Below are 26,569 nucleotides of genomic sequence, written 5' to 3'. Positions count from 1 at the left end.
AGAAGAATTTTCTTGCATGCATTTGGCTATAACCCATTTAATTAAATTTTCAAATGCTGGTCAATTAGATTGTTGACTTTTTCAAATTACTTTTGGTCACATAGGTGCAAAAATGTAATAAATTTTGCAAAACAAACAAAACTTAAATACTAAATGGTCTAAAAACATTTTTAAATAATCAAAACAAAAATGCTAAACTACTTACAATTAGTTTGTAAGTGTTTGTGTTTTTTTATGCTCTTACCATGGATTTTATTAGTTTTTCTATGTCGTTGAGATTATACAACTCATAAATTTGTATAATTGCTATAAAAATATTTTTCTTACACAAACAAAAATTAGCTTTTCTATTAAGATTAAAGTTCTTCTTTTGCTCCTTAATTTTGTTAAAGTAGTTTTTGACCAACTTTTTGGTTTAATTAAGATCATTATTTTGTTTCCACTTTGTCCTAAAATCTTTCATTCTAAGATTTCAATGTTTTGTTGGCATTTTCAATTTTGATAAAATGCATTAAAAATTACCCAAAGTCCGGATTGAAAAAGCTTAAGAAGTTTGACCAAAAATGTTTCTAAGAAATGCATAAAAAATTTGGAATTTTTAATTTTAAGAGTACGTAAATTTGTAATTTTTGGAACGATTTGAAATCTTTTGACAAATTCTTTTGCTGTTGTGAATATGAATTTAAATTTAATTAAGTCTTAGACTATTATTTTTAAAATTTTTCTCTATATTAGGGCAATTTCTTTCTCTTAAATCTAGAAAAAATTACTCAACAATTTCGTTAAGTTATTTCATTTACTTAGAGTATTTGAATTAAGTCTCAAACTAAATGAGCTCAACTTGGAAAAGGTCAGTTAACCCAAAAACAGAAGGAAAAAAATCAACAAAATTTGTAAATAAAAAGTTGAAAACTAAAGCAAACAAAATGCAAAAACTCTGACTCATGTATTATAAATGCGGCAAATGCGAATTTTCAACTCCCTGGGCAGCTTCCCTTAAATGTTCGAGCATAGAAAATGACATTTGCGCCACATCACACCCAGTCCTGAGTCCTGTTGCCTCTTAAACCTACCAACCTCAATCTCCAGCTCCTGCTGCTCCTTCACCTTTTCGGCCACCTCCTCTTGCCATGTTTAGGCAATGCATGCGAAATTGAGTAAAACAAGAAGGTAATGGGAAAAAAAAGTAAAGAAAACAAGAAACAGCAAACCGAAAATAAGAAAGAGAAAAGCAAATTTCAACGCTCAACCGTTGAATGTGGCATGTAAATAGTACACTTTGTAGCCTATGCAGGGAAAATCCACTACATCGATGGTTCGGTTGGCGCGGGAAACGAAAATCACAAAAAACAACAACAACAACAAAAGCAAAAAAAAGGAAAAGAAAAAAGAGGGAAAGGAAAGGAAAAGTGTGTCACCTGCAGGGTCGCCGCTCTTCCTTTGCGCATGTCCTGTGAGCGGACATTCGCATGGAATTCATGTTGATGAATAAGTTGTGGATGCCGTTTCATCGTTGTCGGGTTCACCAATTTGGCCAAGTAACTGCCAAACGCTCAGAACGCTGTTCGACGTTGAAGCGCGTGGTCGAGTCTCAAGCTGAAAGAAAAGTTTAAAAATTAAGGATAAAGGAAGCAAAAAAAAACAATAACAACAAGAACAACAACAACAACTAGACCAGAGTTAAGAGTCAACGAAAGAAATTGTAAGCAATTTGTAGATTTAATGCGCTTCTATAAGTGACTTAGTGTGTGTGTGTGTGTGAGAGTGGACCTTTGTGTGTGTGTGAACCTCTTTGTGTGCGAGTGAATGAAGGACCATAAACTCCATTCGTTCTTTGTGCAACCGAGCAACATGCAAAAATAAAAAACACCAATGCAAAAAAAAAATAACACACAAAAAGTGCAAACACAAACAAAAAGCCAAAAGGGAAAACAAAGAAAAATTGAGGAAAAATTTCCACAAACAAAAACTTTTTACTGTTAAAGAAATAAACAAACATTTAACTTTGTTTAAGAGTGTAAAACAATTAAAGTAATAAATAAAGTGCCAGCCATTGAAAAGAAGGCAATAAAAAAGAAAATCAATGCAAAAAATAAAATATTTCGCTCGATATACGTATACGTGATATATATGTACTAGCTAGATAGCAAAACCAAATAATAATAAAGGAAATTCTCACGTGACTTATAAAAAAGAAAACTAGAAACCGCACACACACCGGCAAGGGGTTAATACGCACACACCTCCACCCTCCCCACCCAATAAACACACCCACACACACACACACTTACATTCTTCAACTTGTATTCTTGTAGTAGTTGTCAGTCACGTACTTGAATATTTTCCTTTGGGGGGATCCCCAGTCTAGATTGACTGTGAATTGATTCGATCAAATTTAACTCGAGTTCTCAACTCTTGGGAGTAAAATTTGCCACTCGAATTGGAAAAATATGATAAGTATTTTTAACTTATTCATAGGGGATAAATTAGACCATTTTGAATATTTATGACTACACAATGAGAATTTCTTGTGATAAAAGAAAACTTGAAGCGTTAATAAGATGTTGCTGGAATACTTTATATTATAATGGTTTGACCATTTAAAATCATTGCTCAATAAAGTAGAAAACTTTGTTTGGTTACAACTATTAGTTAAATTAAAAGTTTTGGCCCTTAAATTTATTCTAAGTGATGTAAAAGTTTAAGTATTTTCATTAGGATATTGTGTGCAAGGCAAATGATTCCATAAAAATATTATAAGTAATGTTTATTAAAGAGAGAAACGACTGAGAATTGCTACAAGCGATTTAGATATTTATTAGATACATTTGGAGGTATTTTTTTTTACGGAAAATGTAAAGGAACATGAATGAATGATATTGAATAAATTTTAAAGGCATTTTAAAGATTTGTAAAAGAAGCCATAACAACAATAAAGAATATCAAATGGTTATTAGACGACAAACTAGTTGGCAATATTTGAAATTTCCAATCGAGAATGATATAGGTAATTAAATATTAGAAATAGATTAATTAAAATTCGAATGCAATCGAAATACTAGAATAATAAACCATTTAAATAACTCGATATACATATACTCTTATGGATTTTGCTACTACAATAGTATTCTTTAAAGAGAAAGTTTATTTTCAAAGTGTTTTCTGCCTGAACTATAAGTTTTTAAGTCCAACTAGACAAGACTGTGGAAATTCCCATATAGTTTATAGTAAACTTTAGTTAACACTTCAGTTTTAAAGCCTCTTTAATTAAGTTTAAGTCAACTTTCCTGCTTTGGCGCCCCCCTCGTTTTTTGTGACTAAGCCACTGTTGTGCCAAAGACCACATATCCGCACTTCTGTACACCTGTACAAATACAACAACAACAAGGTGGGCAAATACAACAAAAAAAAAAAAGAAAACGAACAAGACTTCTCAATTTTTTTGCGCAGTCTGACAATACAACTACCAATATATGTACATATCGTACATATCCTACATATGTGCAAGTGTGGAAGCATATGATTATGATGAGCATTTGGCGGCGGCGGTGGCAGCTTGCATACTTTTAGGGGCAACCAAAAATTGACAACATTTGCTCTGAATGTGAATGTGGCAAAAGTGGAAAATGTGGAAATGAGTCTGACTGAGTGAGGAGGCGAAAGGCAGTAGGCAGGGGGGAGTGTAAGTTAAGGTTACCTTTTTGCCACATTTTGCATACATTGAATATAATGAACTGACTTGCTTTTAATAATTCAGCGCACTCACAACTAAATGGCGCCTTTAAAGTATGAAATGGCTGGCGACCTCAATATGAGGGGAGAAAAAGAAATATAATAAAAAAAAGAAACGACAACAACAAGCAACCAACCAACCAACGAACCAACCAACCATTTAATGCCGTCTTGCCCTCCCTTTGAGTATGTGTGTGTGTGTGTGTGTGTGTGTGTGTGTTTATGCAAGGCACACTAACACATTTAGCTTGGAGGACTACGTCATCCTAGCACAGAGCCCGAGAGCCTGTGCCTGTGCCTCTGCCTTTGCCTTTGCCTTTGCTAGTGCCTGGGTCTGACTTTGCCTTTTGCCAGCGTCGTCACATTTTCGCATTCACAATCACATCGCGTGGCATAGGCCTCGTTGGCCTCCACTACCAAACACTCGCACACACACACGCGCACACACACACATACAGTCACATGCACAGTGGGGTGAAGTTATACGTACTCAAGCCATCCTTTTTGTGTTCTGTTTTTTTTTTTTTGGATCGATTTCGTGGAGTATAGACTTTGCGGCAGCTGCCGCCTAGTTGCAGTTTAGCTACTCGTTTCTCGTCCTCTCTCTTTCTCTATCTCTCTCTCTGTCTCTCTTCAGATTTACTACGCTTACTGACTCTGCACGGCAATCTGCTGCAACTTGCAGCAGATTCAAACTATGGGACTCAAGGAAATGTTTTTTTTTGGGAGTGGGAGTGGGAGTGATGATGTAGGGGAACGTCATCAAATCGAATTTAGCCTAAAAATATATTACCAATGTGATGGTATATATATATTCATAATATATTCTATTCGACTCTGTCAAGTGTTGCAGTCAATTTCGACATGCTGATGCCACGCCGGCATGACCCTTGACCTTCCGCCATGTGCCATGTGCTCAATTTGCCATTTATGCTTCGATTTTGTCCTACACAATTGCATGGCAAAATCCAAATACCAAAAAAAAAATAAAATAAAATAAAATAAAGCACAAAGAAATCCTTGTCGCGCAGTTTGCGTTTATAATTTATATTACTTTCTTGTATGGATTCTCTTGTTTTTACTGGCGCCTTTGGCCTTGTCTTTAGCTCCATGTATCTATATATATACATATATGTGGTATATATAGTATATACATATATATATACTTATATCTGAGGCCTTTAAGTATGCCCAATGGCATTTTGGTGGCTCAAGAGGCGTGCCATTTTTATGACTATTAAAATATGCATTTAAATGTATCTTGACTCAAGTGTGTGTGTTTGTGTGTGTGAGCTCTCTGTGTGTGTGTGTGTGCTGTTGAAAATTGAAATTGTACGCTTATTTACTCAACATCTTGGCTCTTGGCGTTGATTGCCGTAACGCCCCATTGCCATGTACATGACTATAATAATGATTCTCCCATTTTTTCTTTTTTTTTTTTTGTTATTTTATAGGCCAGCCAAGATAAATTGCTTGGCTACCCGCCGCCGGCTCAATTGCCCTGTGGTTCATCTTGTTGCCATTTCAATCCTTTTGCTCCCAAAGCATATTTAATCGAAGCATTTATCTGAAAATTTCACAACATAATCCCCAAGAGCATCAGTTGGTAGTCAATAAATAATTTTTTTCGGTGGCAAATAAATGCAAATGGCAGGAAAATATAGTCTACGCATATAAATATTAAGTGTATAAATTTTAAAGTTAAATCATCTATTATTATTTATTTTAAATAGAATTAAGTAAAATAGTAATGTATTGGGCCTGATTACATATGTTAGAAAAAGATGGATAGTAGATAGATTACAATTTTCATAATTAAGATTTCATAATTAACATTAAATAAAGAAACAGTAGTTAGTTAGTTTCAGGTACTAAATTATTGTTAATAATTGAATTGAATAATTTAAATGAAATCAACCAACTCAGGTTTTCTCATAGACTAATTTGTATTCTAACTCACTCTTCCTCTGCCTGCTTTCCGTTTTTTAGCAATTAACTTCAGAAACTAATTAGAATCTATCATCAATAACAACTAAGAAGTTATTCCTATGTAATCCTAAGAAATGTTTGAAATTTCAAATTTCATAGACACAGGATAAATGCTTAAATTTTGAGGATCAACTGGAAATCAGTCTTATTTTGTCATTTTTATCCATTTCTTAACAACTTTGTTAGGCAGTGGAAAAGATTTCATACTTTTTATAATACTTACTTTATGCTCAATTACTTGTATAAAGTATATCATTATTCCATTGTTAATCATCTTGGAATCCCCTACAAATTCAAAGCCATATAAATAATACTATTCTTTTAAATTTATTGACAATCAACCCAATATGAAATTATACACTCGAAATTAACTATAACTTGCCATATTATTATCTCTTTTGGAATTACAAATATTAAAATGGATATTCATCCATTATTTTTGAAGAATTCCAAAAATACAATCCATGCTGAGATGAAAGATGCCAAAACTTTAATCTTGAATAAGAACTTTAATTGCCCCAACCAACAGAAGCAATTAAATAAATTGATTCCTGAGATATTTAAACCTAACAATCCATAGTAGACTTAATAAATTCAATTGAGTGTAATTTAAATAATAAACTCAGCCCCAAAATGCATTCTCTAAGTCGTTAGTGATGATGAGCAAACCTAGCCTAATGCCAACTCTGCGTATACGTAATTTTTGGTATAATAAGTAGTTACTTTTGGCATGTCTGTAAGTCTTAGACTGTCAACGTTGTCACAGAGCGCCCTTTGGGCGCGGTTTACTTAATTGCTCTAATTCATTTGGCTGAGGTGAGTCTAAGTTTGTAAATTGCGTTCTATAAGTAGCTTAAGGTCGGCCAAGCCAACTATCTATGTTTGTCTGGTGGGGTGTGTATACATAAGTGACCATCTCTAGGGGCTGATGTCTGTTACACTCCAATGCTGATGACACACACATACAAATTAGAGACCAGTAGGAAGGTAGGAGTAAGTTCTCATTATGTAGCCACCAGGTTGCACGTGTTGAATATTAAAGCTAACAATACAAACAGTTGGCACATTAACCATGTCATGGCTAATGCATATGCTTCACTATCTCCCATTCTTATATATAAATTTGGTACGTTGTTTAGATAGAATCCAATCTATCTATGTATGTATCTATGCACAATATACACATATATATATGCGTGTCTTTTATGTGCAATTAAAATGACAAAGTGTTGTCGCTTAGCCGCTCGACAGGAAGCTCGACATTGGCACACACTTTCGGTTTAGGCGGCACTTTATATGGATTAACGGCCAAGCGCATTAGCGTATGGCTAAGAGTCAGGTATGGGTGGTCTAGAGTGGGTCATGGCAATTCGAATGTGTGAAAATTGTTGGTATTATAGACACCATCACACACCCATACACACTCATACACACTCATGCTTGTCCATGTTCCACTTTTAAATATTGCAGCAGTTTTATGCGATTTTGCAAAGTGCCGCCACCAAAGCGCAGTCACATCCGTAGTTCACATCCGCCATATGGGTTTTTGCTGAGAAATGGGTTTAGGGAATGTGGATATAAGCTGTGTGTTAAGGGCATGCCCCACAAAAACCAAAAAAGAAATGGAATTTTTGACTTAATCTATAAATAATCTTTTTTTTTCGTTCTTTTTTCTTCCTCGGTAGTTCCCACACATTTAGAAGCACGCAATCCATTAAAGAGTTTCCAAGAATTTCGTCTGGTGTGATTTTGTGGGTTATTTACAAATCAATATATACATATATATATATTTGTAAAGTCAACATTTCTTTTGTGAGACCATTTACATAATCCTTTTCTCTTCTTATCGCCTTCTTACTGGGCATCAAGTAGTCGATTCTTGGTTTTCATTATTCTTCTACTTGGCCTGCCTGGTTTCCTTCCTTCCTTTTTTCCTTCCTTTTTCCTTCCTTTATATTTGACTTGTAACATTTATAGCCAAAGCCAAGCTAAGACCCCCCACAAACTTCTTACATTGGCAAAGTGCAATGTAAATGCATTGTTGATGGCATTTTGTATTGCATGTGCACACCGCAAATGGTATTTAATGGATTGAGCTTCATTCTATAGGAAATTGTCTTTAAATTGCCTCAAAAACCAGTAGAATAGAATCTTTTGTTCAAATCGAATTTCTATTTAAGGTAGTTTGAAGTGAAAATTGATGAATCATAGATATTACCTTGCCAATCCAATGTGTCACTTGTGGACATATCCAAAAAGGAGTCAATTGCGGTTGACACGAAACGCCTCGTTGCGTGCATTCCAAAAAATTCCAAAAAGGGGGCATTAATATGGTGGAATATTTTCTATTCTGTTGCACATGGTGTCCATAAAATGATATAAGCAAATAAATATTCTCATTTGTTTATTATATTTATGATGTGTCACATGGCGAAAAGGTTAACATTTGCCATTTGCCATGGCGTATCGAATCGAATGGCAATGACAATGGGGCTATGCTGAAAAAGGAAACGAAAGTGCATGATGACGATAAAATAACACTGAATATGGCCAGGTTAAGACGAGCTGCAAATCTTATTGCAGACATACAAAGTTTTAAGCCACTTTTCCTTGACGCTGGGGTCTAATTGCCTGCGGCTCTCTCTGGCCTCAAATGGAATGGGAAGACCGACTGACCGACCGTTCCTTGCCACGCCATGTTTCGTGTGCGTTTTGTATGGAGCAGAGCTGAAACTGAAGCAGAACCTTTAGCAACGCCTACAACGTGTACAACTCACGCCATTTCCGTCTGAGTTGCCGTCGCTTCGTTTGGTTTGGTTCAGTTTTGTTTACTTGCTCTGGCAATACTTTATTGTATTTCGCATTTTTCGCCATTTTTATTTATTGCTTCTCATGGCAACATGGCAACCGACGGAAAGGCAAAAAAATCCAACAAAGTAATATATATGTATGTACATATGCGAGATATATGTATAAAAATAAAGTTAAGCACGACACAAATTGAACTTGTGCTGGAACCCAGAGTTCCTTTTTTTTGGTGGAGGGTTATGCCTTATAAACATAATTCATAATATGGCACACTAATTGTTGGCCTAGTCGGGGGTATTTCCCCCAGCAACAACAACAACAACAACAACAACAAGTGAAATGTGAGGCTAAATTAATTCATAATGAGGCAAAAAATTTTTTTTTGTTTTTTGGTTTTTTTCTGTTGCATACTTTTTGGAGTCACCATGGCCCATTTGACAACATGCCACATATAATTGAGTTTTAATACCTCTCTTGGCCTCTTTCCTCCCCCCTTGTGAAATATGAAACTAAAACGTAATTTCATTTCATCATGAATACGCTAAGTAAAAGCTAAATGCGTTTTATTCATCACCCTCCGTTCCCCATTCCATTTCACGACCTATATAATTGGCAGTAAATTCGTACGACAAACGACACAGATTTCAGGTGAATTTCCAGAAAAATGTTATTTAATATTATCGTGGGGGCAAAACAAAACAAAACACATACAATTTAATTTACAAGGTAATCTAATTGCTAAAAAGTGTCCGCTGTGAACAGTGTATATAATTGGTAAAATGAAATTTGCCAGCCAACAAAAAAAAATCACTGCGAGGGGAGTTATAAATATTTCATCTCAATGTTAGATTATTTCATAAGCCAAATGATTTTTTTTTAAGCATTAAAAGTAAGTGCATTCTTTATGTGTATTCAGTTGAAATGGAATTTCATTTCTTACACAATTTTAAGAATCTGCAGGCAAATGACTATACGATTCCTGTTAATCTATCAGTTATTGGTATATGTTTAATCGTTTTGATAATATCTTTGAACAATTACATGTAAATGGCAATTAAAGGCTTATTGAAATTATTCATTTATAGTGCAAACAACACATTTTATTTTCAATTTAATTTAGACATTAAAATGACAGAAAATAAATTGCATCTAAATGCATTCAATTGAGCGATTATCAATGCAATTATGTTCAATTCACTGCACTTTTTCATTCACTGCAATTTAATTGTAGACAGAATGGAAATTGATTACCATTGCCAGAGTTGAGTCCTTTTGTTGGAATGATTTCCATTGTTGGTTGAACAAAATAAACTTAAAAATCATCGCAAATTGAATTCTGGACATATTATGAAAAATTGACCGCATTTTGATGCCCTTACGAAAGTTATTGTAGCTTTAACGTTAAAGTCTTATCAGCTGAAAGAGAATTTAAGTGTTGGCTTGTTTTTCCCATGACTGGACTAAGGCTCAAGCAGAGGATTAAAAGATATAGTGTCCATTGGCAGTGTATTGAATCTAAATGAGCATATTCTATTAGTTTATTGACATAGATGTTGGCCTATTAAATGTCCGACATGGCGACCATTTTGATTGGCAGTGGGCGGTGGTTTTAGGCGTGTGATGGTACTTAAGTGGTGGGGTGGGATGGGGTGGGGTGGAGAGAAGAGATGACCCCATTTAAGTCATTTGTCTATCATCTGTCTTGGTCTTTTGGCTTTGTTCTCGTTAGACCGGATAAGAATGGGGTTTGTCGAATGCCAAGCAATTTGCTCTACGCATATAAATTTTGTGCGCTTCGTTTGGCCTTCGAGCAATAATTATTGCAGCAATAACACAGATATATGTATACGATATAGGAAGGAAACAAACGGGGTGTCTCCATAATACAATAAGGACAGACTAGAGAGCAGATTCTGAGGCTTTGTTGGTGGAATGCCTAAATTGAGTGGCTCGTTAAAATATGCGAATGAAATGCATTTGGCTTTGGTATGCAGTTAGATTTTGCATACAGATTGTACACATCAGCAATCAATAAAATTTTAGCACACACACACACAGACACACACAGACATGAGAATCTACATACATAGTAGAGATACTATCTGAATGGCTCTAAGCCAAAGTGCGAGTGCGTTTTGGCGGCGTCTCCAAGAGCTCACTTGGGTTCGCTTTGTTTGCTCTCGCTCTTGCTCTGTTTGCCTTATTGTTTGTCTACTGTAAACACACATACATTTACACACACACAATATGTACACACGCATACACACACACACACACATGGTACAGTGTACCGTGTACACATGCACACATATGTGTGCCTTTTGCCATTGTTTGCTGAATTTATTGCACGAATTTCTCAATTGGCTCTTTGCGTCTGAATGTAGTTTTATTTTTATACCCATAAAAGCCTTCTTCTCCTCATCATCCTCCAACCTCCTGGCCTCAGCTCAGACGCGTCCTTGAGGCTTATGCTAAAACAATAGACTCTGGGCCTGATAAGTATTTATTGCCTCCAAATGTCTAAACCTGTACCTGGGCAGGTGTTCAGCTGGTTCTTTTTTCCTGCTTTCTGCCCTTTTTATTTTTATTTCTCATTGTCCATGTCTACGTCATGTTAATTAGCCATCATCTAGGAAAGGTGGGATGGGATTTGGTTAGGGTCTGCTACAGTACAAACTCATCATGATGAATAGTTGATATTTCTTTAAGCAAATATCAATATAATCACGAAACCTTCAAAACCATTGAGCAGTATGCCATTAATTGCTAACAATTTCATTTAAATATTTATATATATACTTGATATTCACTGTCTGTCGTGTGTGTCTCCCAACATCCGTTGTTATTGTGGTTGTAATTTCCTTGTTTTTGGTTGTCACTGGCATTTATCTCACTCTCGCTTGATGGTGTTCATCATTGTGATGGGTTTTTGCTGTGAAACTGTGCATATGCCAACATAGGGCAGCATCATAGAATTCATATTCATACTTGTGCCAACATTGCGTATACGCATTTTTATTTATTACACTACCCACACAAAAACACACACCCACTAGCTGCCTTTCTTTAGCATCTCTCCACAACACATCACACATAGATTTATGAAAAGCGAAATCCAAAAACAATTTTCTTCTATACATTCACACATATGTACATATGTATGTATGTATGGGTATATTTCCTCATTCACGCTTCACTGCGTAACCGCAATGGCATGGCAAGTATTTCGGTGCGTGCCTCATGTATTTACGAGCTGCCTTCTTGCCCCAAATCCATATGAATATGGCTAATAGTATGAATACGTATGGGATATAAACTGTAAATTCGTTATATCGTATGTAATGCGACAGCAGCAGCATAAATTATATGCGGATTTTCACTGTTTCAGTGTTGAAGAGAGTCTAAAGTCTGGCATGGAATTTAAAATATAATGCCTAACTTATCAATGAGAATCCAAACATTTAAAGCTCCGTCTCTTGTCTCTATTTTTAACTAAAAACCAACAACAAAAACTATGGACATTTTGTTAAATTTAAAATTGGCTAATTTAGTTTAGTGCAGCTCCCAAAAGTATGCTAAAAAGTTTAGCAGGATATTTAGCTGGTCATTAATTATTCAAATATTTACGAACACTATTTACCCGTCATTTTGTTGTTTTTGCTTGATTTTGACGAATTCAGAGCTAGTTTCGTTTTCCGCTGTTGATTTAAAATTATTTGGTTTTAAATTTTGTAAGTTTTTGTTAGTAAAATTAAAAGTTATTCAGTAACAGTTTTAACTTAAATTCTTAAATATGTTAAAAACAAAGCTAAACATAAATTTTTGAATTTACAAGTATTATTTATGGCAGGTAACAAGCAAATTGAGTGTGAAAGTTATATATGACAGCAATCAGAATGCAATCAATTTAATCGGGTTTCCGAAATAATTTAATTGAAATGCTTTTGAAATACTTTCTGATTACCAATAAGACTTTATGTATTGAATTGGTTTTAAAATTACTTTTCTGCTTAAGAATCTTATTTATTTAAAAGCTATTTCCAAGTTGACGAAAAATAAGTCCACAGCTATTTAATAATGATCCTGGTAAATTCTGTGAACTAACTCATTTAAAACCAGAGGGCCGGGGCTAACTTCGACCGCGTCTAAATTTGTATACCCTTGCAACTTTTTTGGTAACTTTTTCCTTACTTATAGCCATCAAAGTGGAAAAACGTTTTATCTGAAAAGTCTAATGTTTGCGAAAGAACGGCCAACAATCTATGCATAGGAAATAACGAAGATATTGATCAAAGTCGCTGTTTTCGACCGATCGTTCCTATGGGAGGTATATGATATAGTCACCCGATCTTGATCAAATTTGGCATAGTCGTTTATATGTATAACAAACTCAGCAATATTAAATTTCACGACAATAGCTCAAAAAATAACGAAGATATTGAGAAAAGTCACTGTTCGTGACTTTGCGGTTTGTATGGGAGCTATATGATATAGTGATCCGATCCGGCTGAATCCGAGATATACAACGCCTGCATTATATACAAGCCTACATGCAAAATTTCAGCTCTGTAGCTCCAACGGTCTAGGAGGAGTTTGCGTTGATCCAGACGGACGGACAGACGGACGGACGGGCGGACGGACGGACATGGCTATATGAACTCGTCTCGTCATGCTGATCATGAATATATACACTTTATATGGTCGGAGATGCTTCCTTCTATGCGTTGCACACTTCTGACCAAAATTAATATACCCTTTTTGCAAGGGTATAAAAACACAAACGCTTTTAACTTTTAAATCATTATGAATAAAAGGATCATTTTGCCTTGAACTATTCGAAAAGAGAACAGATCTGATATTGTAATTGAGCGAAATATTTCTGTATTAAAGTTTATTCTTAATTGTGACTTGTACTTAGGAGGCTTAGAATAAACTCTAATATTTACATGCCAAGTTAGTGCAAACTGCTGACACATTGACCGTTAAATTCTAGATAATTTTGTTCAATATATAACCATAATTATAGTTTTAGGTGAAAATATTTGTAGTTTTACATTTAAAATAGTCCGAGAGCCTTGAGAATTCAAAACCAATTAAGAAATTTCCCTTGTCCAGGAGCATTCTAATAATTTTGAACAATTTGTGTCGCTTCAGCTTTGGAATGTGGCATATATGTACTTTAAATGTGGCATGCAGCAATGTTGAAACATTCAATGTTTCTAATCATTGGTCAAACAACAACAACAGCAAAAAGAAAGACCAACAAAAAAAAACTGTTGTTACTGCAACAACATGCGTTGCATGTTCAAATTCATGATTTATTTATCGGCCTCGGTTCGCCCCATGTGGCAGGAACAGGCGAGTGATTGTGACACGGCATAAATCGACTGACTGTATGTGTTGGGGAGGACATAAAGCATAGTTAAAATTAAAGCGCTAAATCAAAACTCTGTGGCAGTAAAAATTCATTGAAAATAAAAAGGAAGAAAAGAACAATAAACAAAGAAAATTCTTAATCAATTTCTTTTTTGGTTTGGTTTTTGTTTATTTTTGGTTACTCTTTGTTGCCTTCTAAGACTCATGTGACTTGGGTGCGTTTAATCCAATTAACTGTCATAGCCATGTCCAGACAGTCAACCCACAGAAATTGCTGCCAGTCAATGTCCTGCCAGGACACTCTGTCTTACTGTCGTCCCTGGCGTCTGTGTGTGTGTGTGTGGGGATAACTATGACACTTTGGTTTCAGTTTTCGATTTTCCATTTTCCATTTGGCACTTTCGGAAATTGTTTCCATGTCGGTTTCTAATTTCACACTCGCTTGCAAAGTGATTAGCTTAGATTTTCGATTTTTTTGTTGTTCTTTTTGGTTTTTTGTTTTATTAACCCATTTCTGATTATGACACTTGCTGTCTCTCTCTCTCTCTTTCTTCCTTACAGATCTGTAAATGTGCTTTTAGTGTGAATGCAGGGAAAATCAGACGAAATATAATACTCTCGGAAGCAGCATGGATGAGGAGCACGACGACGATCAAATAATATGAGATTAGATGGGGCTTTAGAGCCCCGGCCCCGTTACGGAGCTGCCTTTGGCACGTTAAAGGGCCGACGCTTCATTGGTGTTGCCCAATATCGTCGAGAGACGCGTGAAAAATGTGAGCAAAAGCAACAGCAACAAGCTGATGAAGACGACGAAGCATCGGCCACAGCCTCAATTTCAGATGCTGAGTGTTTGACCAACAACAACATCAACAACAACAACAACAACAGCTGCGACAACAGCAAGTACCAGAACAACAGCAACAATTGCCCCTGGGCGTGCATAAGTAATACCAACCAAAATAAGGGTGTCTCAACAACAACAACAGCAACAAGAGCTGAAACAACAACACGTGTAGCAGCCCCAGCTGTAGAAGCAAAAGTGGTAGGAGAAGAAGTAGGAGACGGAGACGGAGTAGAAGGAGCCCCAACAAATTGGCGCGTCATTTCTTTCTGTTGCGACAACGTAAAACGCGCCCTTCTCGCGTCCCTTAAAATTCGTGCCCAGCAATCGTTAATGCTAATGGCCGCCCTTACCGGGAACAAGCAAGTGGGGGGGCGTGGGCGTGGGCGTGGGCGCGAGCATGGACGCAGACATAGGGCAAAATTTGGTTTGCCTGATGGCAACCACTGGGAGCGACGCCTCAGCACGTTCGTCCTGAGCCTGATTTCCGTTATTGCGCTGCTGCCGCCGTTGACTCTCGGCGATGACGGCGACAACTTCTTTGCCGTTAATGCCTTCAGTGCGGGACCGGAGACAACAACACCAGAATTTGGTAAGTTTTCATCATGCTCCATATAGATAAGAGAATTCCTATCCGTTGCTTTTGCCTGGATAACAATTAACCATATGCCCCTGGTGGCATAATGACGGCCACATGACGTCATTGCCGGAAGCAATGCAATCTATTTATTTTGTTTGAATTTTACAACAAACTGCACATAGTGCTAAAGCCTTTTCAACCTCTTTCTATCTGCACAATTTAATGTCAGCTTTTTATTTCTTTGTTTGTTTTCTATTTGCCGAGTTGATGTTAAATGCATTCGTAAAAAGACTATTGTATACTCTTACTTTGATATTATTGGTAGTAAATTACATTTTATAGAAAAGAATAAGGTTTAAAGTTTTCAAATGTTTCGCATCGTTGTCATTAATACGTAAAAGCAAACAAAAATATGGTTTTATATGCAGAGCCGACAAATTCTCTTATCAGCAACGATTAAGTTTACCGTTTAAAGTCTTTATCTTTTCCTTTGAGATTTCTAATTTATTGACATAGAAAACCTAACGTATATATATCAGAACCTATATATGACAGTCTTTCAGTAAATATTCTATACTTTAAGTTTAACTCAAAGTCAAAGTTATAAATGTAAAAGTGAAAAGTTTTTGCCTAAAAGTATGCAACAGAAAGTTTAAGAAATAAATATTTGAAATCTAAAAAGTAATTTTTGGAAGGTAGGTAATGGTCGAATTCTATGATTTTCTTTCATTTTGCAAGCATCTAGAAATATCAAAATTTTATGAAAATTCAACACTTTTAAAAATTTGAAGAATAATATTTTATTGCAAATGCTATCACAATAACAAAAGTCTCAGTTAGTGTAAAAGTATTTTCAATTCATGTTATTTTGTAAGTTGTTTGTGTTTTCTACAGAAAATAGTTGCATATGTAATTTCCAATGATTGTCAATTTTATTTCTAAGGATTTAAGAGACTATTTGTGCATTGTTTTTCGAAAATTCTATTGTTTAGTCCTTGCAAACCTCAACTAGAGTGAGTTTTGTTTATTATTTCGTGTCGTCAACAGAAGTGGTTTCCCATAGAGAGAGAGAGAGAGAGAGAGAGAGAGAGAGAGATAGAGAGAGAGAGATAGAGATAGAGAGAGAGAGAGAGAGAGAGAGAGAGAGAGAGCGAGATTTCAATGTATGCACTAGTCTTCTGTGTTTTTGGCCTTGTTAACCTAAATGTGCAAAAAAGTTTTCCACTCTCATACCTATTTAAGCTAGTTCTAGCTGTTGATGAGAGGGGCGGGGGAGAGGATGGCCGTTTGTTCTCTTTTGTTGTTTAATGGCTTAGCCTAGTTTTTGTTAATTATAAATTGTGGGTGCTGTTGCAATTTTCGTTTTATTTAATGACCAGTCATCAACTTTTCTGACATTTACAATTTATATATGGCCATCTGTGTAAGTAGTTTGATTTGATGCTGAGTTATGAAAAATATGAGCTGCCCACACGGGCAATTTGCTAATCTCTTTTTGAAAAGGGTTCCTTTTTTAGACGGGGCGGAATCAGTTTCCTTTTGATTCTTAAGAGAGAGAGTATGGATGGAAGGTCATAACCGCAGGCTCTGGCGTTAGCCACTCTGTCAACACTTCACAGCAACGCCCTTTGGCCACGGAAACCAAATAAACTGTGTGCACAAAAGTTAGGAAAAAAGCGGATGGAAATCTGCTTCGGCTGAATGTCGCCCCTTCGTTTTTTTTTCTATTTTTTATTTTATGGTTTTAAGCGTATCTGTAGGGTATTTAGGGTGGATTAGCTTAGACATACATTACAGTAATGCCCCCAGACAAACTTATATTGGCCTTTGTTTTAGTAATTACTGGAATTATATGCTATTTTTGCTTTTAGATGGTATCTACTAAACATATGTAGATTTTTATTTTAGGTTTTATTTCTTGCCTTTTTTAGTATTCTGTTGGCTCTATTCATAGACCAGTGGCTGCATTTAAAAATAAACTAAACCACAAGCAAATAGACTCGAGTATTACCCACATCTTGCACTTGCCCCCGCCAGAAACACTTCAGCCACACGAACCCTAGGGTGAAGAGGAGAGGAGAGGAAAGGCAACGAGGCATCTAGAAAATGGCGCACCCTTTTGTGCATGAGCAACCATTTTGTTTGGTCCTTTCGCTTCCGTTGGCTTAAATGTCAGATGGGCGTGCATCCGTCGTGGTTCTCTCTAGTAATTATGGTGGAATATCAAACAAAATTAGTGAAGCAACTGCCAAGTCACACATACATACGTACATAGAAACATATGTCTATTTACATAAATATGCTGCGCCGTTAACCCTTGCCAGGGCGTTGAGATTTTTACCACACATTGTTGGTCGCAGGTCGCAGGTCTCAGGTTGAAGGTTCGCAGTTGGCAATCCCGGCCTGGAGTTGCTCCCAAGAGTATAATTAAGATGTGCCCAAGCATAGGCATGTGTTTTTTTTTTGTTGTTGTTTTCATTTCATTCAAACTTAATGAAAGAACCCAAGTTGGCTTCCGGTTTATATGGTCTCAAGAGTATCATACACACACGAGGACACACACACACACACACACGCACTCATACACCTACACCAACAGTCACCTTGTGAACGAAAAGATTAAGATGCGGCTAAAGAATTTACATTTTAATCTTTTACTAAGTCGTTTTGGGAGATTTTCGCCAAAAACAGAAAAAAAAAGTTTTCTTGGTTTCCCTCTGTGTGTTTGAGCTGACTTTCTCCTTCTTCTTCTGTTTTTGGCTTTATTTATTGATATATGCAAAAGTTTTTCTTACACCTGGGATTAGTAAAAGTTGGTAACATCATTCTACATACATTTCTTCCTTTCTATTCCCAGACTACGCCAGTCGCGGTCAGAAGAAGTATGGTGACAAATGTGACAACACATTGGAATGCGGCTTTCCTGGCTCAATATGTGATCCCAAAAAGAAATCTTGCCAATGCACCGAAGATCTGCCCGTCACCAATCACTTTGATAAATGTGGCAAAGGTAAGCAAGCCCCTAACCCAAACCCCTCCACTTCTGTCTTTCTATCTGTATGTATATCTCTCTGTGGTTTGCGCCATTGCTGTCACTTTGCCAAGTTTTCATTAAAAAGCAAAGAAAAAAAAGTCACAAAACAAATACCCTCTAGGCCAAGTCTTTAACTACAGAATGGGCGAGGGGTGGGGTGGAGGGGGGCGAAGGTCGCGGCAACAATTTCTGTAAATTAAAATAGAAAGAACGCAAAAAAAAAAAAATAGAAATCAGCTTGGCAGGCATCACCGCAAAATGCAACTAATGCATATTTGACATAATTATAATGGATATTCCCCCGACAACGTTGTAAATTAAAATCAAATTGTGAAATTATTCCTCACTGAAAAAAAGAAGGAAAAGAAAAACTAAAACAGAATTGCGAATTATTTGGATTTTGTCATATTTATGATTGTGTTGTCTTGGTATTTTTTGGCATTTATGGACTGATAGGTACCAATACATATGTACATATATGATATGGTAACTAATTATAACTCAACACAACAAAATCAATAGAAATAAAGCAAGTCATTCATTGTCCATTGTGATGCTTTAGACAGGGCTATTTATATAGCATGATCAATCCCATTTTGGGCAGCAAATCGAAAATTGATTAGGTTTTGACTATATTTTTAGACTTGACTTTAGAGCAAGAAAAGGCTTTGATTTGGGCCTTAAAGACATTACAGTTGAGTCTCGATAATTCGTACCCCTGTAAGTCAAAAACCTCAATATTTTGTATGAAACTTGAAAAAACTTCGTCACTTTGAAAACCAGGTAAATCAAGTAAACCTCTGTAATTCGTAAAAAATTCTGTTCCCTTGACATTTCGAATTATCAAGACTCGACTGTATTTAGAAAGTAAGGAGTTTAAATTGCAGAAAATCAATTAGATAATTATTAATTTTATAGTTCTTAGCTAATATTTTGATTGGTTTAGATTACGACCTCCTTGAAATTTATATTTAAGACGCCTCTAAGTATCTTTAAAGGCAGCGCAAAAAGGTGACCAGAATTCTGGAGTAATTTAGCAAAATCTGCTAATGATAGAATGTAGTGGTTCTTGAATTAGTTATAAAGACCAACCTGCTCACATTTTGGTTTCACATTTGAAATAATCTTCTTCTGAAGAGACCTTAAACCAGATTTAATGCAAGATTTGAGTTAATATTTTGAGGCAAAAAAGTTAAATATAAGAGGTTATAAATACAAAGAGGTACATTTTGTGGAATTAACTCCTTCTTTTGAAATATTTTTTTAGCTTAAGGCCTAGTAGCTATAGCTAATAAGAAGATTGGCTTTAATTTACAATCACTGCCCAATCACAGTATAAATAAATAAATAAATAAATTTTTTTAGCTTAACGTGTAATTTCCCCTAGAAGTAGTTGGTCATGTTAAGTGCCTATAAAATGAAGAATTAATGTATAAAAATATATGCCAAACGGAGTGTTAAAATAAGTTGGCTCTATCAGATTTTAGATATCACTTTTCCGTAGAAAGTTTGCCTTAGTTTGATGCCATATTACTAAGAACACCAACTACATACTTTAATTGAGAAACTCAAGTTAAAATTCGAGAATTATTCAGCGATTTAAAGTCACAGGACTTCTAGAATTTCTAGTTTCTAGTTTAGAATTTCTAGAATTTCTAGCATATTTCAGTAATTGTTCCTTCTGCAGCAAATTCTAGTTGAAAATTGTATTCAATTCTTTGGCAATTGGCAATGTTATTTAGATAAGTATTGTGCCATTTGGTTACGTAAATTACTCAATGCCATTTAGCGCTAATGTTCCAGAAAGCAACAATTTATATATCTAGATATGTAGGATTCTATTTGGTGGTATCAATCTTCTACAGTTCTCCTGTCAAGACCCAATAATAATAATAATCCAGTGTCCATTATCCGAGACATGCGATTCAAAGTGGTGGCCATTCATCACCCTTCACTTCTGGTTGCTCTATCAAAATATTTGTCAGCCCCGTCAACACAAACCGCCGCCCAGCATATTGATGATGGACAAACCAAAACGATAGCGCCAGTCTCACTTTAGTCCGGGCCCGTCCTCCTGGCCCCCATCAACAAATTTACACCCGCTATATCTGGATAAGCAAGCGAGGGGGGCATTAAATCAACTTGCAAACGTGCTAGACAATAAAAGAATACTTTTGTATATATGTATATAGACACTTTGCATGATCTGGGAATGAAAGTGTTTTGTTGATTGTATGAATCATGGTGATGGGACTGGAGCTGACAGGAAACCTGTCAACAGAAAATCATTCGTATCCCTTTTTCTTTATGTGTGTGTGTATATTGCAGAGGCCGCCGTCAACGAGTCCTGTTTCTTTAACGAACAATGCGAGGTCAAGTACTTTCAGACGGAATGCCGCGACGGACGTTGCATTTGCCGGTTCGAGATGTCGCCCATTTGGGGCAAGGATGGATCTGTGGAATGCAAAGGTTGGTTATTGACTACTTACTTAGTACTTACTATTTGACGACCATCTTTGGTTGTGTTTGCTTTCGCAGGGCGCCAGGATAAGCGTGGACCCGAGACCTATATTGATCCGGCCATGATTGGTGTGCTGGTAGGAATGGCATTGATGTTTATTATTATTTGTGTCGTCCTGCGATTGTTTAGCCAGTGAGTAAATTGCAAAGCAAACATTCCATTCACCCACGCACTCTCCACACCAACCACGAACCACCAACCACCAACCAGTTCCCTTTCGTTCATTTGACCTCCTTGGGCATCAATTCATTTTGCTTTGTGGCATAACTGGGTCAAGAGGCTGTTGCTCTAATAGGACTTCATTAATTTTAGTCTAATAAACAGAATTTTTGCATTAATTGCCATTAAGAGCAGCCACGCCCACTCATTATTGTTCATCCTATCATCATCATCATCGTCCTTTTTATCATCCACGCCTAGCTTGTGGCACACGTCATCATTAAGAATGTTATTGTCATCAAGGACGAAGGGTTCAAAAACTAATTTTCTATGCCGTCGTCATTGCAGAGCTCGTTGGCGTGAGAATCGCACCATCTTCAATACGCCCAATCCACGGCTAATGAATGTCTCCCTGTTACGGGATAGTAAACTGCTCCATGGCCAGGAACGTCGCGGTTCCCGGATGTCGGTACGTGCCCCATCCCGTCAGCCCAGCATGGCCTCACTGCGACCCCATTCACCGAATCCGTCGCTAGGTAAGACAGGTTTGTATTCCATATACGTCGATTCATTTGTTTGCCCATCCGTCTGTCGGAATGGCTTCTCTCTCCTGGTCTCCATGTTCTCATTGAATACAAGTGCTTCTATATTTTGCTTTAATTTCTCTTTCGTTTACTTTCTCTTCTTTTTCGTTTCGTTTACTTTACTTTACTTTCTTTGCGTTTGCTCAAAACTTTCTTTTTCGCAGCAATGAAAAAATAAAGATACTAACTCAATCAGTCAGTCAGTCAGTCAATCAATCAATCAATCAATCAATCGATCAGTCAATCACTAAAAACTAACAAAATCACAGCAACAAATAAATTAAATAAAACTAAAACTACTTAACTAACTCCATTTAACAAGAATTTTTGTGCGTGATTGTGCAAAATGCTAAATTGTGGAATTTCCGCCTTTTTTTTTTTCTGATATTTATAGAAACGAAATGTTTGTGTGACGCTTTAATAAGACCATTTAACAAGTCATTGGACTTTGAAATAGTTAATCATACACTTTGAAATTTCAAATATTTTGTTATAATATAAATTAGCTAAAGTACAAGCACTTCGATACTAGAAAGGAAACATTTAACCCATTTTTTAGGGACAATATTTAAGGATTTAAGGATTTTGCCTTTGCTTATTGAACTGAACTAGTTAAGTCAAGCTAACCTAATCAATTAGTTAAACCATAATAACTAGGCAGTATTTTAAAAGTGTTATAACTAATATTTTATTCAATGTTTAGCATCTGAAAGAGTATTCATCTATTTTACTATACCTCTATTTTAGTAACTTAGTTAAGAATCTTATTTGTTGATTTTAAGGATTCGTTTCGTTTAATATTGACTAATTTAAATTTTAAAATGTCGTATTTTCAAAATTCAAAGAAAATTTGTAGAATTACATTTAGAATCTTTTAAACTTGCATTCTTTTTTGAGAATAAATCATAGAACCGTGTCTAGAAGAAAAAATTTTGAAGTTTTTAAAGCTAAATGTAATAAAGAACCCTTTGAATATTTTCAATAATATCACTGATTTGTTTTGTAGAAAAAAACAACTGCTTTCGAGTAATCTACATAGAAAATAGGTTTTACTTTTATATTCTGGACTAAAATATTGTTTTGTTCTTGCAAGGATATTGTAAACAACAACTGGGCTTAGTTTCAATTAAGTAAAAATCTTCTGAGTCCTTTAACTAATTTTGTGTAGAGTGTCTAATAGCCGGATATGTGGCTGTCTAAGCAAAAGTTAAGGCCTTCCCGTACAAATTGCTGCTGGGACGTACTTACATACACTCATGATGAAAATAATAGGTACACCCCTAAAAATTGAACTTTTTGGACTTTAGATTAGCACAACTTTTTTATCCCCAACCGGATGGACAAAGTAATGGTAAAATAAGGGTGGATAGATTGGATATTAATCAAATAAAGAACCAAAAATAAATTTTTAGTGATTAATTTTTTTAATGAAAAAAAATTAAATATAACTTAGTCAATTGAAGTGTACCTATTATTTTCATCAAGCACGAAATTCTACAATTTCATATTTTTTGTTGTAACTCTTAAATAAATGTATTTATCTCTACAAAATTAATGTATTTTTATAAACAAATGTTCAAAAAAGAAAGGTGCATTTAAATTTTGGTGATCAATGCAGTAGACAAAAAGTTGTGCTAATCTAAAGTCCAAAAAGTTAAATTTTTAGGGATGTACCTATTATTTTCATCATGAGTGTACATAAGCGTAATCAATATCAACAATGAAAAGTGCTAAAGACTAAATACACTTTCTTGGGGCTCAATCAAATTGATTGACATTTTAAGAACCATTTAATTTAGTGCCAATTGTGTTGTTGTTGTTGTTAAGCCCTGTCGATAATTGTAGGTATATGAAATTAAGTTTAATTTTGATTTACTTATTAATTTTGTTCTTCACCGTTAGTTAGAGCGCGTGTATCTGTATGCGTGTGTGTGTGTGTATCTCTCTGTTAAACGAATTATTAAATGAATTATTTTGCCACTTCTCCACTTAACCCGCCCCCCCCCCCAAAAAAACCCACAAAACATATAATTAAAGGACGTATGATACGATCGAAGAGTAATACACGCTCAAGTGATTCACGCGTCAGCGATGTGTCCACCTGTTCACGCCTACTGGAGCATCCAAGCGCCGCCACCCAGCACACCCATACCCATAGTCATTTTCTGCCCTATGTGCCAACAACAACGACAGCAGCGGCGATTCCTAGTCCCGCTAATGCCAACGTCATCACAACGAATGCTGCCTGCTGTACCCAATCAGCCTCAATCACGCCCCAAGCATCGCCAACGCCGGCGGCATCGGCAACGGCAACGGTAACAACCACCTACATATCATCGCCGGGGGCGGCGCCAGCCTGTGGCATGACTAGAGCAAATAAGTTTTAGACCACAAAACTCAGAAAATCACAACAAAACGAAAACGAAACCAAAAACACAGAGAGAAACGTATCAGAGAAAGAAAGAAACATCCATATCAGGGTGGAAGAGGTAGGCGCGTGTGTTCCCTATATATACATATATACACAAGTATATAACAAATAGTAGTTGCTCGATTCTGTTGAATGTCCTCTTGGTAGATCAAGTGCCCGCAGTTTGTAGTGACTTGCATACTCTATACACAACAAAGATGGATCAACGGATATGAAATGGAGACATTTGCAGCCCCTTAACGTATGCAATATAGATATATATAAAACTTTCTTGTCTATAAAAACAATTTTTGCTTCATCAGGACATTGCAAAAGTCCTTTATTTCTTTCACATTGCATACTTAAGGGGGGGGGATGAAATATCTCAATTTCACATCCCTTGAACCGCCATACATACCTGTCGTTGTCGTTGTTATTGTTGTAGTAGTTAAAATTGAGAATTTGGTTAAACTAAACTCTAAACTCTGTGTAACTCCTTCTAACTATTAACTAACTACCTACTATGTAATCTCTCTCCACACATACACACACAGACACCCGAAACTATTCACCCAACACAAGCTACGTGTAGACACCCAAAAACTACTAAAAGTCTCATTTCACCTCGCTGATTAAAGGGTTTCACTCTCATTTCAGTGGGGTGAACAACACATTCATTGTTTTAATTTCAGTTTCCGCTTTTAGTTGCTTCCTTTAGCACGGCATTTTTATAATGTTTCTGTTTCGTCTTACAACTAAGACTTTAGTCCTTTAAGTACTTAATTTAGTGTGGTCATCGTTGTTTTCCCTTTGCAATGGATAACTGCCCTTCAGGGTTATCCTTAGCAGTCCCACTCGTTATCTTCCCTCAATAATGAATCATGTCCCCCCCCTCTATGTTCTCAGGTTCTCATTCGGAATCGCATGGCAGTGCCAGCAATGCATCGGCCACCTCAGTGCGTTCCAATCGCAGCAATTCCGTGGCACCTGGCAAGGTGGCAGCTACTCATCATGAGCGTCATGGATCATCTTCGCATCGTCACCATCATCATCAACAGCAGCAGCAGCCGCAGTCGCCGCAGGAGCAAACTTTGATTACAAACATAACAACAAATCCTGTGGCCGAGAGTGTCACCGTGGAGATCATTGAGCCGGGACAGAAATAAGGCAATTACAACAAAGAGAGTTATTAACAACAACAACAAACGACAAAGAAAAACAATTAAATTATATAGAATTCTGGCTGCCTTTTTAGAGGGCTGTCCATAATTCACATACACAACATTTTTGGAAATGACAATTTTTTGCAATTAATGGAACTTTTTTAACCCAATACCCAATATGCTAATTAATTACCCCTTTCAAAGAAAACACTTACACACATATAATATATATACTATATATAGTACATACTACATAAAATTATATAGCGAGCAAATGTACTGGACTACACCGTAAACGTAACAAAGAAAAAAAAATGTTTGAAAAAAACCTTGCATAACAAATTCATACTACTCTTTAATTTCGAACCAAAAAAAAGAATGACAAAAAAAAACTATAGATAACTTTAATAATTTTTACATAGTTATATTCAACAAAAGATAACAAAGCTTTGGGTTCAATGCTTTAACCCTACGCATAGACAAAAATGAGATATATATATATAGTAGATATATACCTACATATATGGGGCATGATCTCAATTTTTTAGTAACTCCATTGTTAATACTTAACTTACAATTAGAAGATGCAAATCATTGCCAAAAGAAAAAAACAAAACTTAGCAACATTTGCTGACCACGCCTTATCTAAACGAAACCAAACTGGCCACGCCTCTAATTGCTGCTAAATTCTCAAAAAAACCCCCCTTGGCAAATATGGATGAATACTACAAATAATTGATGATAAACGATACAAAAAACCAAAAAAACAAAAAGAAAATTTAACAACCTCGGGACCATATTTTATAATCAAAATATGCGTTTCAAAGCGAAGCACGCAAGTTTTTATTTCAATTTTTGTTTTCAAATCATCAAGAAAGTATAGAAGAAGAAAAACACAAAAAACCAATGTATATTTTCGAAGAACAAACTAAGCTTAAACTAAACTAAACTTAAACTAACTCTAACTAAAATTAAACTAGCAAAACGCACACTCAAGTGCCGTAAATCGAGAATCGAAATTGACTTCCAAAGAAAATGCAATATTGATTTTTCCGAATTCTAGATCGAAACTCTATATTGGGCTAGTCGAGAATAGGGGAAGATTCTTGAATTTGTCCAATATAGAGTTTCGATTTTCAAAAACCACACACACATTCAGATTAGACTATGATAAGGTTTTTAGTTTTCAATCTACCCCCCTCCCCTACCACCCACTCCCCCCCCCAACCCAACCCCAACATTACACCAACAACAAGAAAATAGAACTCTCTCTCTCATTTGCTTTTGTGCTCAATCAAAGAAGCTTAACTGTGAGAATACCGAAAAATAAACAAAAAAAACAAAACAAAAAGGAACTTTAAACATATTT

General features: G+C 35.9%; 1 protein-coding gene across 4 annotated transcripts; it reads left to right on the top strand.

The window, feature by feature from the left end:
* The first annotated feature begins 1,572 nt into the window (after positions 1-1,572).
* On the top strand, positions 1,573-26,569 carry LOC6649598. 4 transcript variants are annotated; one of them, XR_002724332.2, is made up of 8 exons: positions 1,573-1,702; positions 14,467-15,341; positions 18,187-18,339; positions 20,692-20,832; positions 20,902-21,016; positions 21,392-21,579; positions 23,665-24,116; positions 24,944-25,001. XR_002724332.2 is itself a non-coding variant. In XM_023179667.2 (7 exons), exons 2-7 carry the CDS (start codon positions 14,567-14,569, stop codon positions 25,201-25,203), a joined length of 1,632 nt encoding a protein of 543 aa, XP_023035435.2. In that variant the 5' UTR covers positions 1,574-1,702; positions 14,467-14,566; the 3' UTR covers positions 25,204-26,569. The 4 variants fall into 4 exon arrangements, 2 of the variants coding, with proteins under 2 accessions (XP_023035435.2, XP_023035434.2); XR_002724331.2 differs by having other exon boundaries at positions 21,392-21,588; XM_023179667.2 differs by lacking the exon at positions 23,665-24,116 and having other exon boundaries at positions 1,574-1,702; positions 24,944-26,569.

The sequence above is a fragment of the Drosophila willistoni genome, chromosome 3R (genome assembly GCF_018902025.1).
Source record: "Drosophila willistoni isolate 14030-0811.24 chromosome 3R, UCI_dwil_1.1, whole genome shotgun sequence".
Taxonomy (NCBI): domain Eukaryota; kingdom Metazoa; phylum Arthropoda; class Insecta; order Diptera; family Drosophilidae; genus Drosophila; species Drosophila willistoni.
Note: the sequence above shows the minus strand (reverse complement) of the source record. Positions and strands in the feature narration are given on the sequence as shown.